The 18,177-nt window shown below is 44.4% G+C and overlaps 2 protein-coding genes across 2 annotated transcripts; both read left to right on the top strand.

Moving 5' to 3' along the window:
- The first annotated feature begins 6,858 nt into the window (after positions 1–6,858).
- Positions 6,859–9,368, top strand: nkx2.3 (NK2 homeobox 3). The gene is made up of 2 exons (XM_062400518.1): positions 6,859–7,503; positions 8,667–9,368. The coding sequence occupies exons 1-2, from the start codon at positions 7,116–7,118 to the stop codon at positions 9,305–9,307; spliced, it is 1,029 nt and encodes a 342-aa protein (XP_062256502.1). The 5' UTR covers positions 6,859–7,115; the 3' UTR covers positions 9,308–9,368.
- Positions 9,369–13,705: 4,337 nt separating this feature from the next.
- Positions 13,706–17,149, top strand: nkx3.3 (NK3 homeobox 3). The gene is made up of 2 exons (XM_062400495.1): positions 13,706–14,172; positions 14,531–17,149. Exons 1-2 carry the CDS (start codon positions 13,890–13,892, stop codon positions 15,061–15,063), a joined length of 816 nt encoding a protein of 271 aa, XP_062256479.1. The 5' UTR covers positions 13,706–13,889; the 3' UTR covers positions 15,064–17,149.
- Positions 17,150–18,177: the final 1,028 nt, after the last annotated feature.

Genomic DNA, 18,177 nt, shown 5'->3' with positions numbered 1-18,177 from the left:
AGTTGACTTCACAAAGGTGATACAGTTAATCCTAAACCCAGTTATCACAGAACATCAGGTTACTGTTTTCTCTCTCTGTTGTGTCCCAAAGGTTACTCACTTTCCCCACAGCGGGTACCACCCCCCCTCATCTCATCGCTTCACTTTGACAGTAGATGTTTTCATTCTTTCCGACCAGGTGAGGGTTTCTTGTATGTTAGCTATAACTGTCAGGCCCTGCAATTATGGGATTTGAGCTCCCAGAACAAGGCTCGGGGGCCCAGAGGAGGGTTTTGGTGTGTTCGATACCAGGATGCCCCGGGGGCCCCGGTCTGCACTGTGATGTGAAGTGTGAGTCAGAGCGGGGACTGACAGCAGTAGCCCTTGGCAAGACAGTGCCCAGAGGGAGAGTATGTCACATGGAGATGAATGCATTACTCAGCCAAACCTTCACAGAGCATTCACAGGAACTGTCTCTTTATTTCCTTGACGTTGATATGTTGAACATTTATTTTGGCATCTAGCAGTCGAAGGCAAATATCACCACAAAAAAGGTTGTGCCAACAAGGTTTCTATTATCAAAGTGTTTTCATATTGCATTCTGGTTTTCACTGCTGCTGCAGAACGCTGACACCGAGACACACAAAGGCACATATTCAGGCACAAGACAGTCACATTCCAGCTGTGGTATCACAGAAACACAAACAAGAGCGTGTGCGCACACACACACACACACACACACACTGGAGCACATTCCAAGGGGGACGCTGCAGCGTTGCTCACATGTTACGATGGCCTCTGTTTCTCTGGGTCAGAGAGCTGTGGTGAGTGACCACCTTTTTAGCTTCCCGCCGTGTTTGTTTTCCAAAGACAGTGTCATCAATTCTCTAACAAGGGACTAGACACAGCAACAACAGTGTGCTACAGGACCTCCCTGTTGCTCCTTGTGTAGTGCAATGACTGATGGAGCATGCATTCAATAACACACACGGGCCCTGTGTGCGTCTGTCTGCATTCCGACCAGTGTATTCGTACTTGTATGCCTTTGCAAGTGTGAATCTGTATACGTACCTGTGTGTGCGCCAAGGGATATTATAACAGGATCGTTTACTGTCTATACTGCATCACATAGAGGGAAACCTAAAGCCTTATCATCTGCATGAGTAAATATGATATCTCGACATGTGAGATTAAGAAGTTGTTTGGATTAGGCTGTTCAAATGGAACACAAATTCAACCTGTCAGGGAACACTTAGACTTTCTTTGGAAAATGCAAATTCCCCCGAAATCCATTTAGAAAAACACCCTTGGCTATTTGCATTTTAGATGTGCAAAGTGTGCTGAGTGCTCAGTTGGAACCACACTGTTTCCATTGTTGAAAAAGCCTAACGCTGTATGTTTGTCTAGACTCATGCTTTGTCAAAACACGTGTTCTGAAAAGGTTTTTTCAGATGTCAGAGGAATCCTGTCAGTGTCACCACACGTGTCGCTCATGGAGAATCAAGGAACAGCTCAACATTGTGGCAAATGAGCTTCTTTGTGTTCTGACTTTGAGATGATCGACATCCCTCTCATGTTTGCACTCGCATCTGTACGATAAATATGGAACTGTACACCTTAGCTGGTTAGATTACGATAAAGAAAGACCAGACAGTAGCTCTGTCCGAATGCAACTAAATTAACCAGCATCTCTTAAACTCACTAATCTGTTTAATCCATACAAGAAGTTAACTTTAAAACACTGTGCTGTGATAATTAGTCAGTGTTGGACGTGCTGCTTGGTGGCTCTGCACCTGGGACTGAGCCAGACTTTCTGTTTCCTACAGACACACAGATGGCATTTTACTCAATAGCTTCTTAAACAATAAAAATTTGGGGCACCAAAGCTGTCACGTTCATTTAGACCTAATTATGAGATTATTAGAGATACAGAAGAACTGTTGATTCACTTCTGAATCCACATGATCTCAGCTACATGATTGATAGATACATGTTTGTTTCAACAACTTAAAAAAACATTCCCTCTTAACAAACCCCACACAAATCCACTAGAAACTGATTTGTATTTGGATCTGCACCAAAGTACACAAGGATCCGTGACTCATTCCCTCAGAAATTGTTATCCGAAAATACAACACCTTGTTGAAGAACCTGTCTGGTTCCATAATTTCCCTGGTTCTCTCTTGGTTCGGCCCGTATCCCATCCTCTCACCCAGTTTCGTGTGAGTACAAGCCGTAGTTATCTGTGTAATTCTGTTGACAAACAAACAAACGCACAGCTGAGGAAAACGCATGTTAAATTAATATTAAAGAAACAGTAGAATGTGTGTTTCCTTTCAGATATTACTGCTACGACTTGTCTTTGGTCATCTTTTTGAGAAGGATGACAATGAAAGAGGATGGCTATGAAAGAGTCCACGTTTTGTCCTTCACCTCATGAGGCTGGGTGGAACCTCCAACACAGAGTCTGTACAGTGGAGCTATTCTAATTGATTGATGCCGTCTTTTGGCCGACTCTCCAGACCACAGCTTTAAGCTAAGAACGAACAGAAGAACAAAGACAGGAAGCGGAACACTCAAGTCTGAAATTTGTTCACCCTATAGCTGACTGGTCTGTTTTTGTCTGCATAAAGCAAACTGCCACAAAATAGGTAGCTGACATGAGCCCTGTGATATTGAATGAATCCACAAAGGGAGGTTTTCTGATTTACTTCTTCTAGTCACAGAGAGGTCAGAGGTCAGCTACAGAGCAGTGGGGCTGAGTATCTGTATGAGAGCGGATGCCTGCAAACACTGGGGCTGGGACCCAAGTCGTCTTGGACGTTCAATCTGAACTGCAGCATTAGCAACGGCCATTGTTGTTATCAACACAACAGCAATGCAGGCCACTGAAACTGCATTGCTTGGTATTTTACACAGCGACTATTTACAAAAATCAAACTTAGTTCATAAGGAGGACAAGTTTTGCCAAAACAAACTGTCACAGTGATAAAGACGCGGCTGTGGCTACCGGGGAGATTGTAGCATTAACTCTCAAGGATGTTTACCTCTTGAAGCCAGGATGCTTTTACTTTAGCAACATCGTCTTCCCCAAGAGAGTCATTATGGCCGGAGCGAGTCCGACCAAGTCCCTGCAGAAGCAAGATGAACTTGATTCAACCTTTTGATATTATGAATATTTTGTTCACCCGTTCCGGCCAACATAGAGTCAGCGAGAGGGAACGTCCACGGCCCACACATCCTACTCAGAGAGAGCCCGCCTCCCCACAGAGTCTTTATCTGCACGGCCGGCGTGGCAGCCGAGAGGATAAGCATATTTAGGTTGCATGTTTCCTCCTGAACAACATTCCCAACACCGTAGATCATGGACATTACAGCCCTTACATCCCCTGTTAGCCCTCATGTATACAAACACACACCTGCTGGGGCAAGGCCGTCTGGGGGAGAATTACAGCGGGCTAATTTATGAGACCCAGGGGAGGCCAAAGGGCAGGAGACCCAGACTGGCCTGAACTCACTTCCTCCTCTCATGGTCTCCACGGTCGATGCCTGATTCTCAAACGCCGTCACCCTCTCACAATCTTTCAAACAACTTACCTGATTAGAGTATCTTTTTTTCCTGTAAACTCATCAACCCAATGAGCCCTTTGGGGAGCTGTTGCAACATGCAACTATAGCTACCGCCTTGGCTCCGCCCTTCGTGGAATATTTGGCACTCTTGGAGCCGAAGGTAAGTGGCTGAGAGCCTGGTTTTTGGTAAAAAATCTGGCCCCGGGCTCGCCCCTGGCCTCCTCACTTCCTCCAGTGAGAAGACGCTGTCATCCGTCACTCCGGCTCAGGCAGCGGCACAATAGCAGGGTCTGGGTCTTGGCTACTGACACCGTCGCATGCGCTGCTGATAAGACTCACCTTCCGGGACCCAAGAATTGAGCCATTACCGACACACACAACAGTTTGGTCCAACGGATGACCGTGAAATAAAGAGGAAGAAGGAAAGTCCGGCAAACACACTCTGCATGCGATTGTGCTTTATATTTTAAAGGTCTTCTAATCGTTAGGGCCTCATCACTTCCGCATTGCAACACGGAATAAAGATTGTGCAGACACACTTGAGCTGATCTATTTTCCCATTGAAACAATCTATTGCTGTTATCAGTCTACCCAGAGCTGTGTAGGACAAATGGGTCATCATACTTCAGTTCCTCATCACACGTCCAGGCTGTAGCACCTGTAAACAACCATCTGCTTTGTAGCAAGATGTTAAGTGCTACTCCACAAAGCTTTGTCATGTCATAACACACACACAAACACACACATACACACACATGAGGCCTGAACAGTGCAGCCACAGACACAAGAGATATTGATGCTTGAGTGCACACATATGCCAATCGACTCTTGGCTTTAAGGAAGCATGAGAGACCCCAGGGGAAAACTCATTACCAAGTCATCAAACCTCCGGAACATTTAACATTTCCCACAGGAGGCGTGCATGGTTCTGCTGAAACCACTGCTGCCTGTGACTGTACACCTGCCACTCTGCAGAGGAGACACTGCTTGGAGGTGAGCCTGCCACAGCTAAGAAGAGAGAGAAGGAGACAAACAAGAAGAAACATGTTGAGCGCTCCCTGGCAAGTCACCAACTTTAAAGAGATGCACCAGAAAGTGAAGTGGAGAGGAATGCGCCCTATATCCACCCCTCATATTCATGCAGGGCTGAGCCGCCGCAGCCAGAGCCGAGTGGTGGGCCTGACCTCTCCCAGCTTATCGCGATGATTCTGAAAACGTGGGAGATGATGTATTGAGCGAGTCACATTGAGCACCGGGCAGCTCCTTGACACTGACTGGGAGTCTGGGTTTTGTTACAGGCAGGAAACAGACTCTTCCGCTGCGTAAACACCGAGTCTCTGCCTGGCCACCTTCGGGCCACCGGTGGCACGCGAAGACCACCGATGATGGTCAATGGAGGCTGCACACGCGCGTGAGTGCGCGTTTTGGGGCTGAGGAGCTAATTGTGCCATTAGTGAGCTGTGTCTGTGACCCGTGAACTGACATGAATGGAAGGAGCGGATTTCAAGACGGACACAGAAAGAGCCTCAAATAAACCAAACAAACTTTAAACCACTTTTCACTTTTTATCTGTAACAATTTGGACCTAAATACTTAATGTGCCAAAGTCATTAGTATTGATCACTGTTTGTTTTGAAACACTGCACTCAATAAACAAAAATTGCTTTGTAAATATTTGGGGAAACGAATAGATCAGATTATTGCATTTTTACGCAAAGAACTTGTGCAAAATCTTCTTCCGTGAGAAAGCTATAGCAGTTTTTCCTTTGAATAACCATCAAGATCTACTATAGTAATGGGCTGTTTCAGCGTTGTGTCATGGTGCAAAATCTCCGTTTAACTTTTTCTGGAATCGCTGAAGTCTTTGTGTTGAAAAAATGCCCATTTTCTCCACAGACCTAATTCCTCCTCCATGCTTTCACACTCCACTTAAGGGAAGAATTTTAAAAGACCAAGATCTAAAAGAGGAGGTGGGTGGGTGGTGGAGGTGGTAATGTGTGTGTGTCCGTAGTGTATGTGTGTGTGTGTGTGGGGGGGGGGGGGTCTCTGTCCTAATCTAAATAGCGCCATGTTGATGGGGAGCGGATGAGATTATGTCGGCATGTTCTCCTTTTCTTTCCACACGGTTTACGCGCAATGGGCCTTTAGACCCTGGCGCCTGCACTTGGCCACAGATTGGCGACCATCGCAGAGGTGTCCCGTTTCACAAGACTCGCCCTTTGGCGCGAAGGTAAAATTAAAAAGCAGTTTCACATGTTTATATTTTTTTCCTTTATTTATTGGACACCTACATAAATTATTCTGGTGATGTCCCAGGCCTACGCCAAACGTTAAGGACGTTTTCTGATTTAATTAATAATAATCGTTGATGTCAAATTTCCTGAGCAGGCATTATTGTTATTGTTATTGTTATCATTATTACCATTATTGCTATATTTTGCAGAGGATTTCAACATCTCGTTACTCTTCTTTAGTTTTGTACGCATAAATATTGTTCCTTATACTATTAATTAATATTAGGATACTTTATATAATTACTTTATTACATGCCGCACATTAATCATTTTAATTAAGCACACTTCTCTTAATATTTTACTCAGGGCATTTTTTCCACAACACTGACCTAATGTCAAGGGAAAACATCGCAGTGGCCAAATTTGGGTTGTGAAAAATATCCTGCACAACTTTCTCAAATCAGGGAACCATAAATAACCAAAAGAAACACTGCATTCATATTCTTCGGGCTTCTTGTGTGTTGCCAATTTTATCTCATTTCCCACAGTCTTGGCACATTATCTTAACCATTGGATGCGAGGACAGGAAACGAAGATATGCGTAATCTTAAAACCACCGCAGTGATGATGGGAAGAGCTGTTATGTCTTGGGACCATTCGGCAGAGACAAGGGGAAAATGGATGTAATGCTTTTCCACTCAGCGAATATATATACATATATATAAAAAAAAGCGCTGCATTACATTAAGACGTATAGAAAATGCAAAGACTTCAGTGGTGCTTCTTCTGTTTTCTGCAGTGAAAAATAACATAACTTTAAAATGGAGGGGGGGGGTAAATGGTTCTAATATATTGTATTTATTATTTCCCAGAGAGTAAGAGAGAGAAAGAGAGAGAGAGAGAGAGAGAGAGAGAGAGAGAGAGAGAGAGAGAGAGGGAGGGAGAGAGAGAGAGATAGAGAGAGAGAGAGAGAGAGAATCAATCCCTCCCTCGCTTCAGGACGTCACTGAAAGGGAGAGGGCAGCGTCTTTGCTGATACAGCTCTGTCTGAATTCAGCCAACCAAACAGGATCGACCTCTCGCTCTCTCGTGCTCTCTCTCTCTCCCTCCCTCTCTCGCCATAGACACACATCAGCCAGAAGAGAGGGATGTCACAGCTGAAGGAAAGCCAGTCCTCCTCCTCGGTCTGCATGACAAACAAGCGCAGGGCGACCATTCTTCACCATTACGCACGGGCTACTTTCTTCTTTTACGCGCTCTCCGTAGACAAATTGGTCCAATTTCGGACCCACTACTGACCGTTTGTCTGTCATATCTCTGCTCCTGGTGATAATGCTTCCCAGTCCGGCCATAACTTCTTCCACCACGCCTTTTTCTGTGAAGGATATTCTCAAATTAGAGTTGCAGCAACAAACCCAGCAGCACCAGCTCCAGTTGATCTCGTGCTTCGGTCTTCCTGGTGCGCTGTCACAGCAGCTGGGCCCAAACAAACCCCTGCGCTCCCACTCGCCGCCCTCCTGCATGCTGGCCGGCAGAGACAGTCCCAGCCCCATCAGCTCCGGCCTGTCGGAGAGCGAGGACAGGATGTCGTACCTCAACACCCTGACGGTGCCGGACCGGCTGGTAGGATCCGGTCTGCCCGTCGAGATGTTCGGCATTCCGGAGCAGAGCCACTCTGCAGAGCTCCGGCTGGAGACCGAGCAGGAGGACCAAGACAGCAGTGAGTACAGACGCGTATTATAACCCACTGTGATCCTCAAGCGAGCGAGGAGGGGATGAAGTTGTCGTTACTGCATATTTACCAATAAAGGAATACAAATCTGATCAACAAGTTCACAGACATAAAAGTAATCATCTCTCTTGCTAAATAATTACAGGCAGTTTTTTAAACTGACTTTGATAGACAACATGGCGGCCATGTGTTGATTTACTGTATAACAAGGTAAAGAAGTGGTTTTAACTGAGGTCCAAATGAACAGAGGAGAAACAAGTCGAATAAAAAATCTGAGCTGATTTTAATCAATAGGCTCATATTAAATGAATTTAATATTCAATTGAATAACCCTGTTTAATTGGTTATTATTTTCTGTAATGACAACTAAAACCACCTTATATATAGTTATACAAATATATTTAAATATATATATATATATACATATCATGTGCCACACCTTGTGCAATAATAACCCATAAAATGGTTTTCATGCTGTTCATTAGAATCAATAAATGTAATTGCTTTACATGGACCTTGAGGTTATTTTAAGTGCTTATATGTGTACACTGATCAGTGTACTTTAAATAATCGAAACAAGAAAAATATGAAGTAAAAATCAGTTCTAATCACAGATTCAAAGATAGACTAATTATTTTATTTTACATAAAATCTCAATATATAATATGTTTATGTTAACATACGCATGTTAATATTTGTGTTTTGTTTACCTTCAGGTAATACTTGAAAATGTAATAGTAATTTATTCTTTCAGTGAAGTCATGGATGTCGGTTTAATTCCAAATAAATATGAGCAAAAATGTTGGTAAGAGAATTTGCAACCCATGTGCTACGTTTCCAGTTTATATATTTCAAATTACTCAGGCCACATACTTTAAATATCTACATAATGTTGTATAAACAATAGTGTGGGAAAATATTGCAGATACTAGGGAATATTGTAAATACCCATTACAAAATAAGTTATATGCTTCAACAATTTCAGAAAAAAATATATTTTGAAATATATAAATGAATTGATGTAGCACGGTGTAAGGAAATTAGGAAGTAATTGAGTGTTGGATAAATATTTAAAATAACTTAATAATTACCATGTGTTGTTAAATTTTGGTGTTCAGGTATTAATATACATTTTTCCATTCTCCATGCAGACAGCTGCGGTGTGTTGCGGGACGAGTGCGAGGATGCAGATTCCGAGAAACCCGCCACCAAGCAGCAGAGGACCCGGAGGAAACCGCGCGTCCTCTTCTCCCAGGCTCAGGTGTTCGAGCTGGAGCGGCGCTTCAAGCAGCAGCGGTACCTGTCCGCACCGGAGAGAGAGCACCTGGCCAGCTCCCTGAAGCTCACCTCCACCCAGGTCAAGATCTGGTTCCAGAACCGGAGGTACAAATGCAAGAGGCAGCGGCAGGACAAGACTCTGGAGATGGCAGGTCACCACCACCACCACCACCATCATCCACCGCCGCCCAGGAGGGTGGCTGTGCCGGTGCTGGTCCGGGACGGAAGGCCTTGTCTCAGCGGATCCCAGAACTATAACTCGTCCTACACAGTGGGAGCTCCGAACCCGTACAGCTACAGTTACCCAGCCTACAGCTACAACAGCTCGGTGTACACCAACACTTACTCTTGTACTTACTCCAGTTTACCTGCTCTGCCGCCCAGTACCACCTCTGCCAATGCTTTCATGAACATGAATTTGGGAAACCTTGGCGCACAGACGCAAGGCCAGGCTCCCCAAGGGCCAGTGGTCACACCCTGTCAAGGAACTCTGCAGGGCATACGGGCATGGTAGCGCAGTATCTGTGCGCAATCAGGACTGGGGCAGGCTCCTCCGGGATGGCTGAATATAGGACTTAAGCCTGAAACATGCTTCTGCGTTTTCACGGGCCCGTAAGCGCAAGAGCCCTTCCGGGTCCCTTACGTGCTTATGTATCCCTCCTTACGTGCTGACGGGTGTCGACCCCCTTTTCTAAAATTTACGGCAAAGCTCCGCAAGCTCACTCAGCCCGCAAGGCTGTGATTGGTCTGCTCTACATCCCTTCTGGAGCTGCATTTTCGGTTTCATGCCCCATAATACCGGCAGAAATCACGGAAGATTTAGAAGAACGAATATGGACCAAATAGAAGAGCACTTGTTAGAATATATCCGATAGTATGATCACTTGTATAACCTCTCACTGACTGGCGGATTTGTCCGCCAGAAAAAGGCTACGAGGAGCCGCAGTGGCTATGTAAATAAACAATCGACGAAGAAGAAAGAAGGCGTCTCTAAGGTCGTCTCGACAAAAAGCATTACTCCGCCTAGTGTTCTGGCGCGGAATTGCTTTGTAAGACGCGCAACGGTTGGGGAAGCATGAATGAAAACGAGTCTTGCGCCACAGCGGCGTGAAAAGACGCAGACGCAGTCGCAGAAGCATGTTTCAGGCTTTAAGCCTGAACCCAGCCCAGAACACTAGGCGGAGTAATGCTTTTTGTCGAGACGACCTTAGAGACGCCTTCTTTCTTCTTCGTCGATTGTTTATTTACATAGCCACTGCGGCTCCTCGTAGCCTTTTTCTGGCGGACAAATCCGCCAGTCAGTGACAGGTTATACAAGTGATCATACTATCGGATATCTTCTGCCAAGTGCTCTTCTATTTGGTCCATATTCGTTCTTCTAAATCTTCCGTGATTTCTGCCGGTATTATGGGGCATGAAACCGGAAATGCAGCTCCAGAAGGGATGTAGAGCAGACCAATCACAGCCTTGCGGGCTGAGTGAGCTTGCGGAGCTTTGCCGTAAATTTTAGAAAAGGGGGTCGACACCCGTCAGCACGTAAGGAGGGATACATAAGCACGTAAGGGACCCGGAAGGGCTCTTGCGCTTACGGGCCCGTGAAAACGCAGAAGCATGTTTCAGGCTTCACGCACACAAATCGGATCAACTGATGCAAGGATGGCACAATCCACAACTTTCACACGCTACAGAAAGTACAAATAGTGAGGAAACCCTGACCCACAGACTGAGAGACAGAAAATGCGCCTTTTTCTCTGAGCCACAAAGTATACAAGACGTTTTTAAACCTGCTGTTGAATATTTGATTGTATGATTGAATGTAGTCGTTTAACAAAGACTGTGCGTATGTGTCCTGTTGCTTAAAACGTGCAACAGAAAATGGACCGTTTGGAAATTTTTAAAAAACATACATGTATTATGCACACAATAATCAGCCCATTATGAATTGACTGCCTGGCTCATTGAATTGTAACCCCAAATGCATCGGGATTATCAACATGCACCATAACGATGCAGTCGTATAAAGTATTATGTTTCTATTTGTGACGGTGTGATAGTGTTTGAACAGCAGCCTTTGTTTTTGTCTGAATCAGCTTTTCTTTTTTGAAAATGATCAATGATGATGAAATTAAATGATGCAATTGACAGTTTTGCACTGTGCTTCGTGTGCTTCGTGTGTGTGTGTGCTTCGTGTGTGTGTGTGTGTGTGTGTGTGTGTGCAAGCACTCTTATATTGTCGTATTTAAAACCATGCAGTACACATTTTTATAAAGTGCCCATTCCCGAACGCATATGATACTGTAGGATGCACGTTACGTTAATGTTCCACATTCATGTGCATGGGAATAGAAAACTCAAATAAATAGCGGCTGAGTTCCCAATGCATGTAGTTTCTCATCGTCTCAAATTGTTTGTCAAGCCATGAAAGTGTTTTTTTTCTCTGCTTGTGAGAAAAACTTGAGATAGACTTTGGTCTGAGACAAGAACCAGAAACTCGGAGGCGACCTAATGTCCGGTCAGGATTCACAGACGGACATTAACCAGACAGCCAAGATCCTCGGGACCCACAGAGCGAATAAACTTAGAGATTTGGATGATAAATATTGTTGGAAAATGTTCTCTTGACTGATGTAGCCCCCGGAAATATATAAACCCTAATTCTAAATATATATCTGTTATATATCTAAATATATAACATTATAACCATCTACACAACAATGATAACAATAATACTACCACTATATATATATATCAAATAACAATTTAATCGGTATAATCTCAGGATGTGATAACTTTAATTATATTGTAATATTACTGTGCGCGTAAAAACACACAGACACACACACGCGAGATGAACGTAATCAAACACCTTCGCCACCCAGACATGGTCGAATACGCAGACACTATTAATGGAGATGAATGGCAACGTAAGGCGAGTGTCTGTCTCCTCTGGTCGCCTCGCCGGCCACTTCCCCTGGCTACTGCGCTGCCGGTAGGACATACCTGTTGTCAGCCCTAAGTGCTGCAGAGTCACAAGTGTAAATAGAGCTGGCGACAGGACGGCGATGCCTGAGGACGCGCGGCCTGGCCACTGCTGCTCTGACAGGCGCTGCGATCACTATCTCGCATCCTTCCAAAGATAGCAGCTCGGCTCATCACTGCGCGAGGCGTGGAGCTCCCAAAACAAAGTCTCCAAGGGAAACCACTCAAGTAGCCCACAAAAGAGCCAGGGCCCAAATATAGAAGAAAACCTGTGTTGAGAAGCCAGAGGAGCTGGAGCTCGGTGGTGGCCCTCCGAGGAACGTCCCGGCAGCCAACATGCCATCCAATGGAAATTAAAAAAGTTGTGCAGAGCTGCAGTTACATTTATACCAAAATGTTACCTTGAATAGTATGACATCAGAATGTTATGTAAATGTGGTCTAGTAAGAATTAAAAAATAATTAAGTGAAGGAGAGCTGTCTGATTAGAAGTAAATACATTTAGTTCTGCAGACGGAGAACAACTCAAAACCAAGATTGAAACTAGTTTTTTCTTTTGTGCGTAATAGAAACCATTTCCCTTTGCGCATGACTTCAGTCCCGTAGAAAACATTTTTAGTAATTTGCTGACTGTAGCGACTTAGAGGACGCACATGCAGAGTCAGGATAAGTTGAGACGAACTGATCCCGTGCGCGTTCAGGAGGAAACCACCTCGCGGGAGAGAAAGGGATAGTGGAAATATTTTTTTTTATTCTCAGATTATAACTCAGGCATCTAATGGAGGTGAAGGAAGGGTTTCTTAATTCAACAATAACAGAATTTATTATGAGTATGTTATTTTAAAGAACTAAAATGTCAGGTCGTGTAAATGTGCCAAACTCTCGTGCTTCATATTGTTCTTACACTGTGTGCTGCGTTGAGCTCCGTGGCAGTCAGAGAGATTTCTCTGTTTTGTCAGAGGAAGAAAACAAAACAACCCAGCGGAGGCAGATCATCGCGTCTGTCATCACGTCTCCTCTCCGGAGATAGGCCTGCTGATTGCGTAATGCCCGGGCTGGTGTATGAGTGAGAGAGGAGCGGATGTGTGTGTGTATAGTCATCGTCTTGTCTCTTTACTTAACGCACCAAAATCATGACCGCACGGCGGCGCTACTCTCCTGTCATGTCAGCAACAAGGCTGGAGGTACCTTTCCTTAATAAAATACTCTAGTCTAATCATTCAGTGAAAATTCTGCTGTGAGTTTTGTTCACACACTTTATGGCATCATGGTCTCCAAAATCGTTTAAGCCACAAACATGCATAATATTACGCATAAAATAGAAGAATAGATGGCATGTTAAATTCGTTTAAGAATTAGAAGTAAAGAAAATCTTAAGTCAGTGCGTTTCCACAGAGAAGTGTAGAAGTCAAATTGAGCATAAATCAAAGTAATTAACTAATGTAATTAGTACTTTGTTATTCCAAAATTGAAAGAACACCAATTTTACCCGCGGTTTGGGAACTTTGTGCATAAGGTTTTCTCACAGCAGTTTACACTCGGGTATGTGGTAAACACACAGTTTCACAAACAGCTCAGTTTAGCAAAACGACTTGACAGCTTCCACTGTAGGTCCCGATTCAAGTAAAATAGTCTCAGTATTATGCTTTGCTTAACACGCCTCATCTCCATATTTCTAACAAGTTCTGACAGGTGTAGCTGCACTGAGCTATTACCTCATTTTAAAAAACAATTCCTTCTGTTCCTACAAACAATCTGCTCTCTGAGGTCAAACACAAAACTGCTTCGACCGAATCCCTGACCCTCGTCCTCAGTTAGAAGCGCATATCACAGGGTGAAGCTGGGCGTTGCGAAGGAGGGACCAGGCAGAGAAAACAGCCTATCAAGAGCACACTGGAGGTGCTGCTGCTGAGAATATTGTAATAGACCTGACAGGTCCTGATGTGGGCTGATCATTAGCAGACCAAAAACTTTGTCCACCACAATTAAATTAGAATTAAAGAGAGCAGCGAAAAGATCAGACCAGTAAGGAAGCGTGCTTTCCAGAGGCTGTTCTCTTGATGCTTCCATTTAAAACGCATCCGAGCGTGAGGGACTATCCGTGCTCTTGTTTCAACCATGACATTAGATTTTTCGTCCTTCTCCATCAAAGCAATCCTCAGCGGACGTAACTCTCGGGGAACGCTCGGGACCGGGAGCGCAGAGGAGCAGTGCGGAGCAAAGCGCAACATCTGCAGCGCGCCAAATGGCACCAGAGTCCCCGATCTGTGTCGCCAAGACGCTGAGGAGAGCCGCATCCTGCCGGGGAGACTTCCTCCTGAACTCAGGCTGCCTTCTGGAAACCTCCGAGCTGATACCGACAGGGAAGAGACCACGGGAGAGGAAAGTGAGCTCACAGAAGGTGAGGAGTTTTATTCCGTTTGGCAGAATAGGACTGTAAAGATTTAATCTGGTTTTAATCCAGAAAAGACAAACTAAATGATGAGATATTTTCAGAGGTATTAACAGGGATATGTAATTTTAATCTTTGGGAAAAAATCTAAAAATATTTAGAAACATTTTTTGATCAGAGACTAAAGTCATGGTCACTGTTGTTAAAGTTTCTAACCGTCGGCTCTTTTGTTTAATTCACGTTGTCCCCCGAGTGAAATGAATGAACGAGGAAATTATTGCATTTGTTGAAGTGACTTTCAGCAGCGGATGACCTTGGCTGAGCCAAAACCCTTTGTGTCGTCACATGTTTTTGTCATCTTTTCTAGGCTTTACGCGCCAGCAGCCCTGCTCCGTGGACCTGGAGGAGCGGCGCAGTGAAGAGGCGGAGGCAGAAGAGGAGGGATGTCACCACAGCGAGGTGACGGTCAGCAGTTCATCCGACGAGCGGCAGTGCCGGCCCGGCACAAAGAAGCGCTCCAGGGCGGCCTTCTCTCACGCACAGGTTTACGAGCTGGAGCGGCGCTTCAACGCGCAGCGGTACCTCTCCGGTCCCGAGCGGGGCGACCTGGCTTCGGCTCTGAGACTCACTGAGACCCAGGTGAAAATCTGGTTCCAGAACCGGAGATATAAAACCAAACGGCGCCAGATGGCGGCCGAACTGGCGGCTTGCAGCTCACCAAAGAATGTGGCTGTGAAAGTGCTGATGAGGGACAATCTTAACCAGTACCACCATGTGAATGGAGTACACATCCCAGTGACTGTGCCACTGTACCAGGCCCACCAGTACTACCCCTACCTGCAGTACTACAGCCAGCCCTGGAGCATGAACAGCATGTCCTGTAGGGGGATGATGATCTGAGGCTTGTTCTTTACTTTGGACTTCAGCATGCATCGCTTCAAATCTAAGACTTCTGACTTTTTAGAAGCTGTGGGCAGCTTTTTGTTCAGTTAATACAGGGTGCAACACTACGGAGGTTTTTGATCAAATAATATTGATTTTCCCCCGAAATATAAATGATTTCCGATCATGAATAATGTTTATGTCTTAAGATTACGATGCATTTATTAGTCCCAAACACATGCAAGACATGCAAAGGCACACTCATGCAGGTAGGGAAATGTAACCTCTGCTTTTGACCCATCTGGTGCAGGACACACAGAGCAGTGAGCGACCATGTACGGGGCCCAGGGAGCAGATAGGTACAGGTAGAGTAGGTGCCTTGCTCAGGGGCACTAGACAGGGTAGGGAGACTCCTGGATTTTTGGACAGATCAATCCAGGTTCATCTTTTGTTGTCTCTCCGTGGAGTCGAACCAGAGACCTTCTCTGCCCATGGTCCAAGTTTCTGCCACTAGACCACCGCCTCTCCTATACCTGTAGCCATGTTCTTTAACAAAAAAAAACAGATATTCGTCAAGCGTTCAGGATTTATAGAATGTTTCTCACCATGGCTTTAAAGTCAGATATTCTGAGAGAGAACAAAAGTTTTTATTATTGGACATTAAAAACAAAGGTCGTATGGCAAACTTTACCCTGCTGTGAACAAGACAAGTAGCACAGCTGTCTTGAGACTGTCAACTAGATCATATCTGCATGAGGAAATCTCTGAATGATACACCAAGATTTAAGTGTTTTCATGAGTTTTAACTTTCAGCTTTCTTTCTGTCTGATCCTGTGGGGGTGTCAGAAAGGCAAAGACCAGGCTTCATAGGTCTTTCTGCTACTTAGTGTAGGGCAGCCAGACATTGCTGGTATAGCAGAGTTTTGATCACCTCACACTCATGGTAGCATTCCCCCAGAAATGCTTTAAATAAAATACAAAATATAAAAGATTGAACTCCGAGGAGAAGTGGGAATAATTATTAAATTCTAAATGATATCGTACAGTTAAAATGCACTTGACCAAAATCATGCTTTGAATTCAGCAGCCCAATTAATCCAAATAGAAATGAAATACAGTTGAAATGCTATTTCAATTATTCAGAAAGTTTATCAGTAAATACAGTGAATCAGATCACGTTTAAATCAGCTATTCTGTAAGTTGCTCTTTCCTTCTCCTCCGTCACTGTCACAGTCCATTTTAAGAGACCAGACCGAGCAGAAAGGAATCCTGAATTTATACAAACCCAACAGGGGAAAGCAGCCTCTCTGGAAGTGTGAGAAGTATGACGAGCACGGTGACATTTTTAGTAGGTATCCATGTTATTTATGGGACGTCTTTATTGATCATTAGTCTCAATGCAACACCTGTGAGAACACTCTCTTTACAGGAGGTTTATGACCATTCTGGAGAGAACGTCTGTGTGTGAATTATTTTCCACACAATGCTAAAGCAACAGATTAAGCAGCAACAGGTTGTGCAGAGACAGCATGAAAAAATAACTCGCTGTACGCTCTTTCAAAATGTGTGCGGGTGCAAAGGGACACGTCATACCAACAGTGGCATGTGAAGAAAAGCACACAACAGCAAACTGATTTAGGCATTTACTGGTTTTATAATAAAAAAAGTAACTGGCTCCTCCAAATGATATTTAGAAGCAGAACATTTGTTATTGTAAAAAAAAAAAAAGTGTTTTATGTGTGTCCTGCATAGGCCTGTGTGCTGCATGACTCATAGAGGGCCAATAGACCGTGGAGATGTTGCACCATGAGTCCAGGGCTGCGCAAGACAGCACACATTAATCATCCGTACTGAAAAGACTGCACCCTCATCCCAAAGTGATACAATCAATAGCGCCACTTGCTGTGAAAATAAAAACATGAACGTGACTAGTTCTTTGGAGGAGTTCTTAACTGATTCCACGTGACAGTCAGGTTGGTTTGACTGAACTTAAAAGACGTTCCGAATGTGGGCAGGAATCACAAGACAAAATACCTATTGTATACTTGTGCCACAAGTTAAGCGATATCCCTTTGTGTCATCTTGTACAAGATGTTTGCAAGTATTTGTCGACAGATAGGCAGGTATGTCTTTGTAAGTCCAGAAAATATTATAAATAAAAAATGAATTCAGTCAAGAGGCTGTGACACCGGAGAAATAAGATCTAAAATGGGTGCTTCAACTTCCCGGTTCCCACCACAAGCTACCTTGGGCCACAGGACAGGATCGCCCTGCACCAAACACTGGCACCGACCCAAACCTCGGCTATCTCTCGCATCAAAACACCACTTCAAGCTCTCCCTACTGTAAGTGGTTGGCACTGTGTCCAACAGGTTCCTGGGCATGAGAAACAACACTCTTCTCTTTTTGACTTTAAGTCAGCAAGGTACAGTTAGGTAACTAATTATCTTTTTGTTTTCACAGTGTATTTGCTTTTCAGCTGAGATTCTGCAACACAAAGGTTAGAGATGTGGCAGTGAAGTAGGTCACTTTCTATGAGCTCCGAGTATACACACTGTGCTGGTGAACGGTTGAGTATCTTATTTGCCTGAAGCCCGTCTGTGGCGCCAAACACACACAGTTTCCCAATAAAAGAATGTAAAGGAAAGGTGACCGAGACAAATCCCAGGATGACCATGATGCCTTTAAAGACTTCATCCAGACCAGCCCTTTGACTTATAACAAATTAGATCTGTTTTGATGTTATTACATATTAACATAATTGCAGTTGTAACAGTGCCACAAGAAAGGCTCATGGGGACGAAAGACGAGCAGTCAAACAATCACAGAAGTTAGAAAAAATGCTAACAGCTTAGATAAACTGTTTATGCATGTCATCAAGTATCTCAGGTCAAAGTTGTAAAAACTGACTTTTTTATAGCACGTCCCCCCCCGCCCCGTGGCACCACCACTTCAGTCCAGACGGAAATATCTCAACATCTATTGGATGGATATTTTGAGGATCTGCTCTCACTGTGCCTTCATGAATTCAACATGTCTCAACAGCCATAACATATCAGCATAATCCGGTGCACTCTCTCCCCTGTCACACTTAACTCCAAGCTAATAAATCCTTAAACCCCCCCCCCCCCA

The sequence above is a fragment of the Platichthys flesus genome, chromosome 12 (genome assembly GCF_949316205.1).
Source record: "Platichthys flesus chromosome 12, fPlaFle2.1, whole genome shotgun sequence".
NCBI lineage: Eukaryota > Metazoa > Chordata > Actinopteri > Pleuronectiformes > Pleuronectidae > Platichthys > Platichthys flesus.
The sequence above is the reverse complement of the archived record's forward strand: the minus strand, read 5'-3'. Positions and strand labels throughout refer to the sequence as shown.

Coding starts and splice junctions, on each gene's coding strand:
- nkx2.3 (XM_062400518.1), top strand. CDS start 7,116: ATGCTTCCCAGTCCGGCCATAACTTCTTCCACCACGCCTTTTTCTGTG. Junction 7,504..8,666: donor GCAGGAGGACCAAGACAGCA/GTGAGTACAGAC, acceptor TTCTCCATGCAG/ACAGCTGCGGTGTGTTGCGG.
- nkx3.3 (XM_062400495.1), top strand. CDS start 13,890: ATGACATTAGATTTTTCGTCCTTCTCCATCAAAGCAATCCTCAGCGGA. Junction 14,173..14,530: donor GGAAAGTGAGCTCACAGAAG/GTGAGGAGTTTT, acceptor CATCTTTTCTAG/GCTTTACGCGCCAGCAGCCC.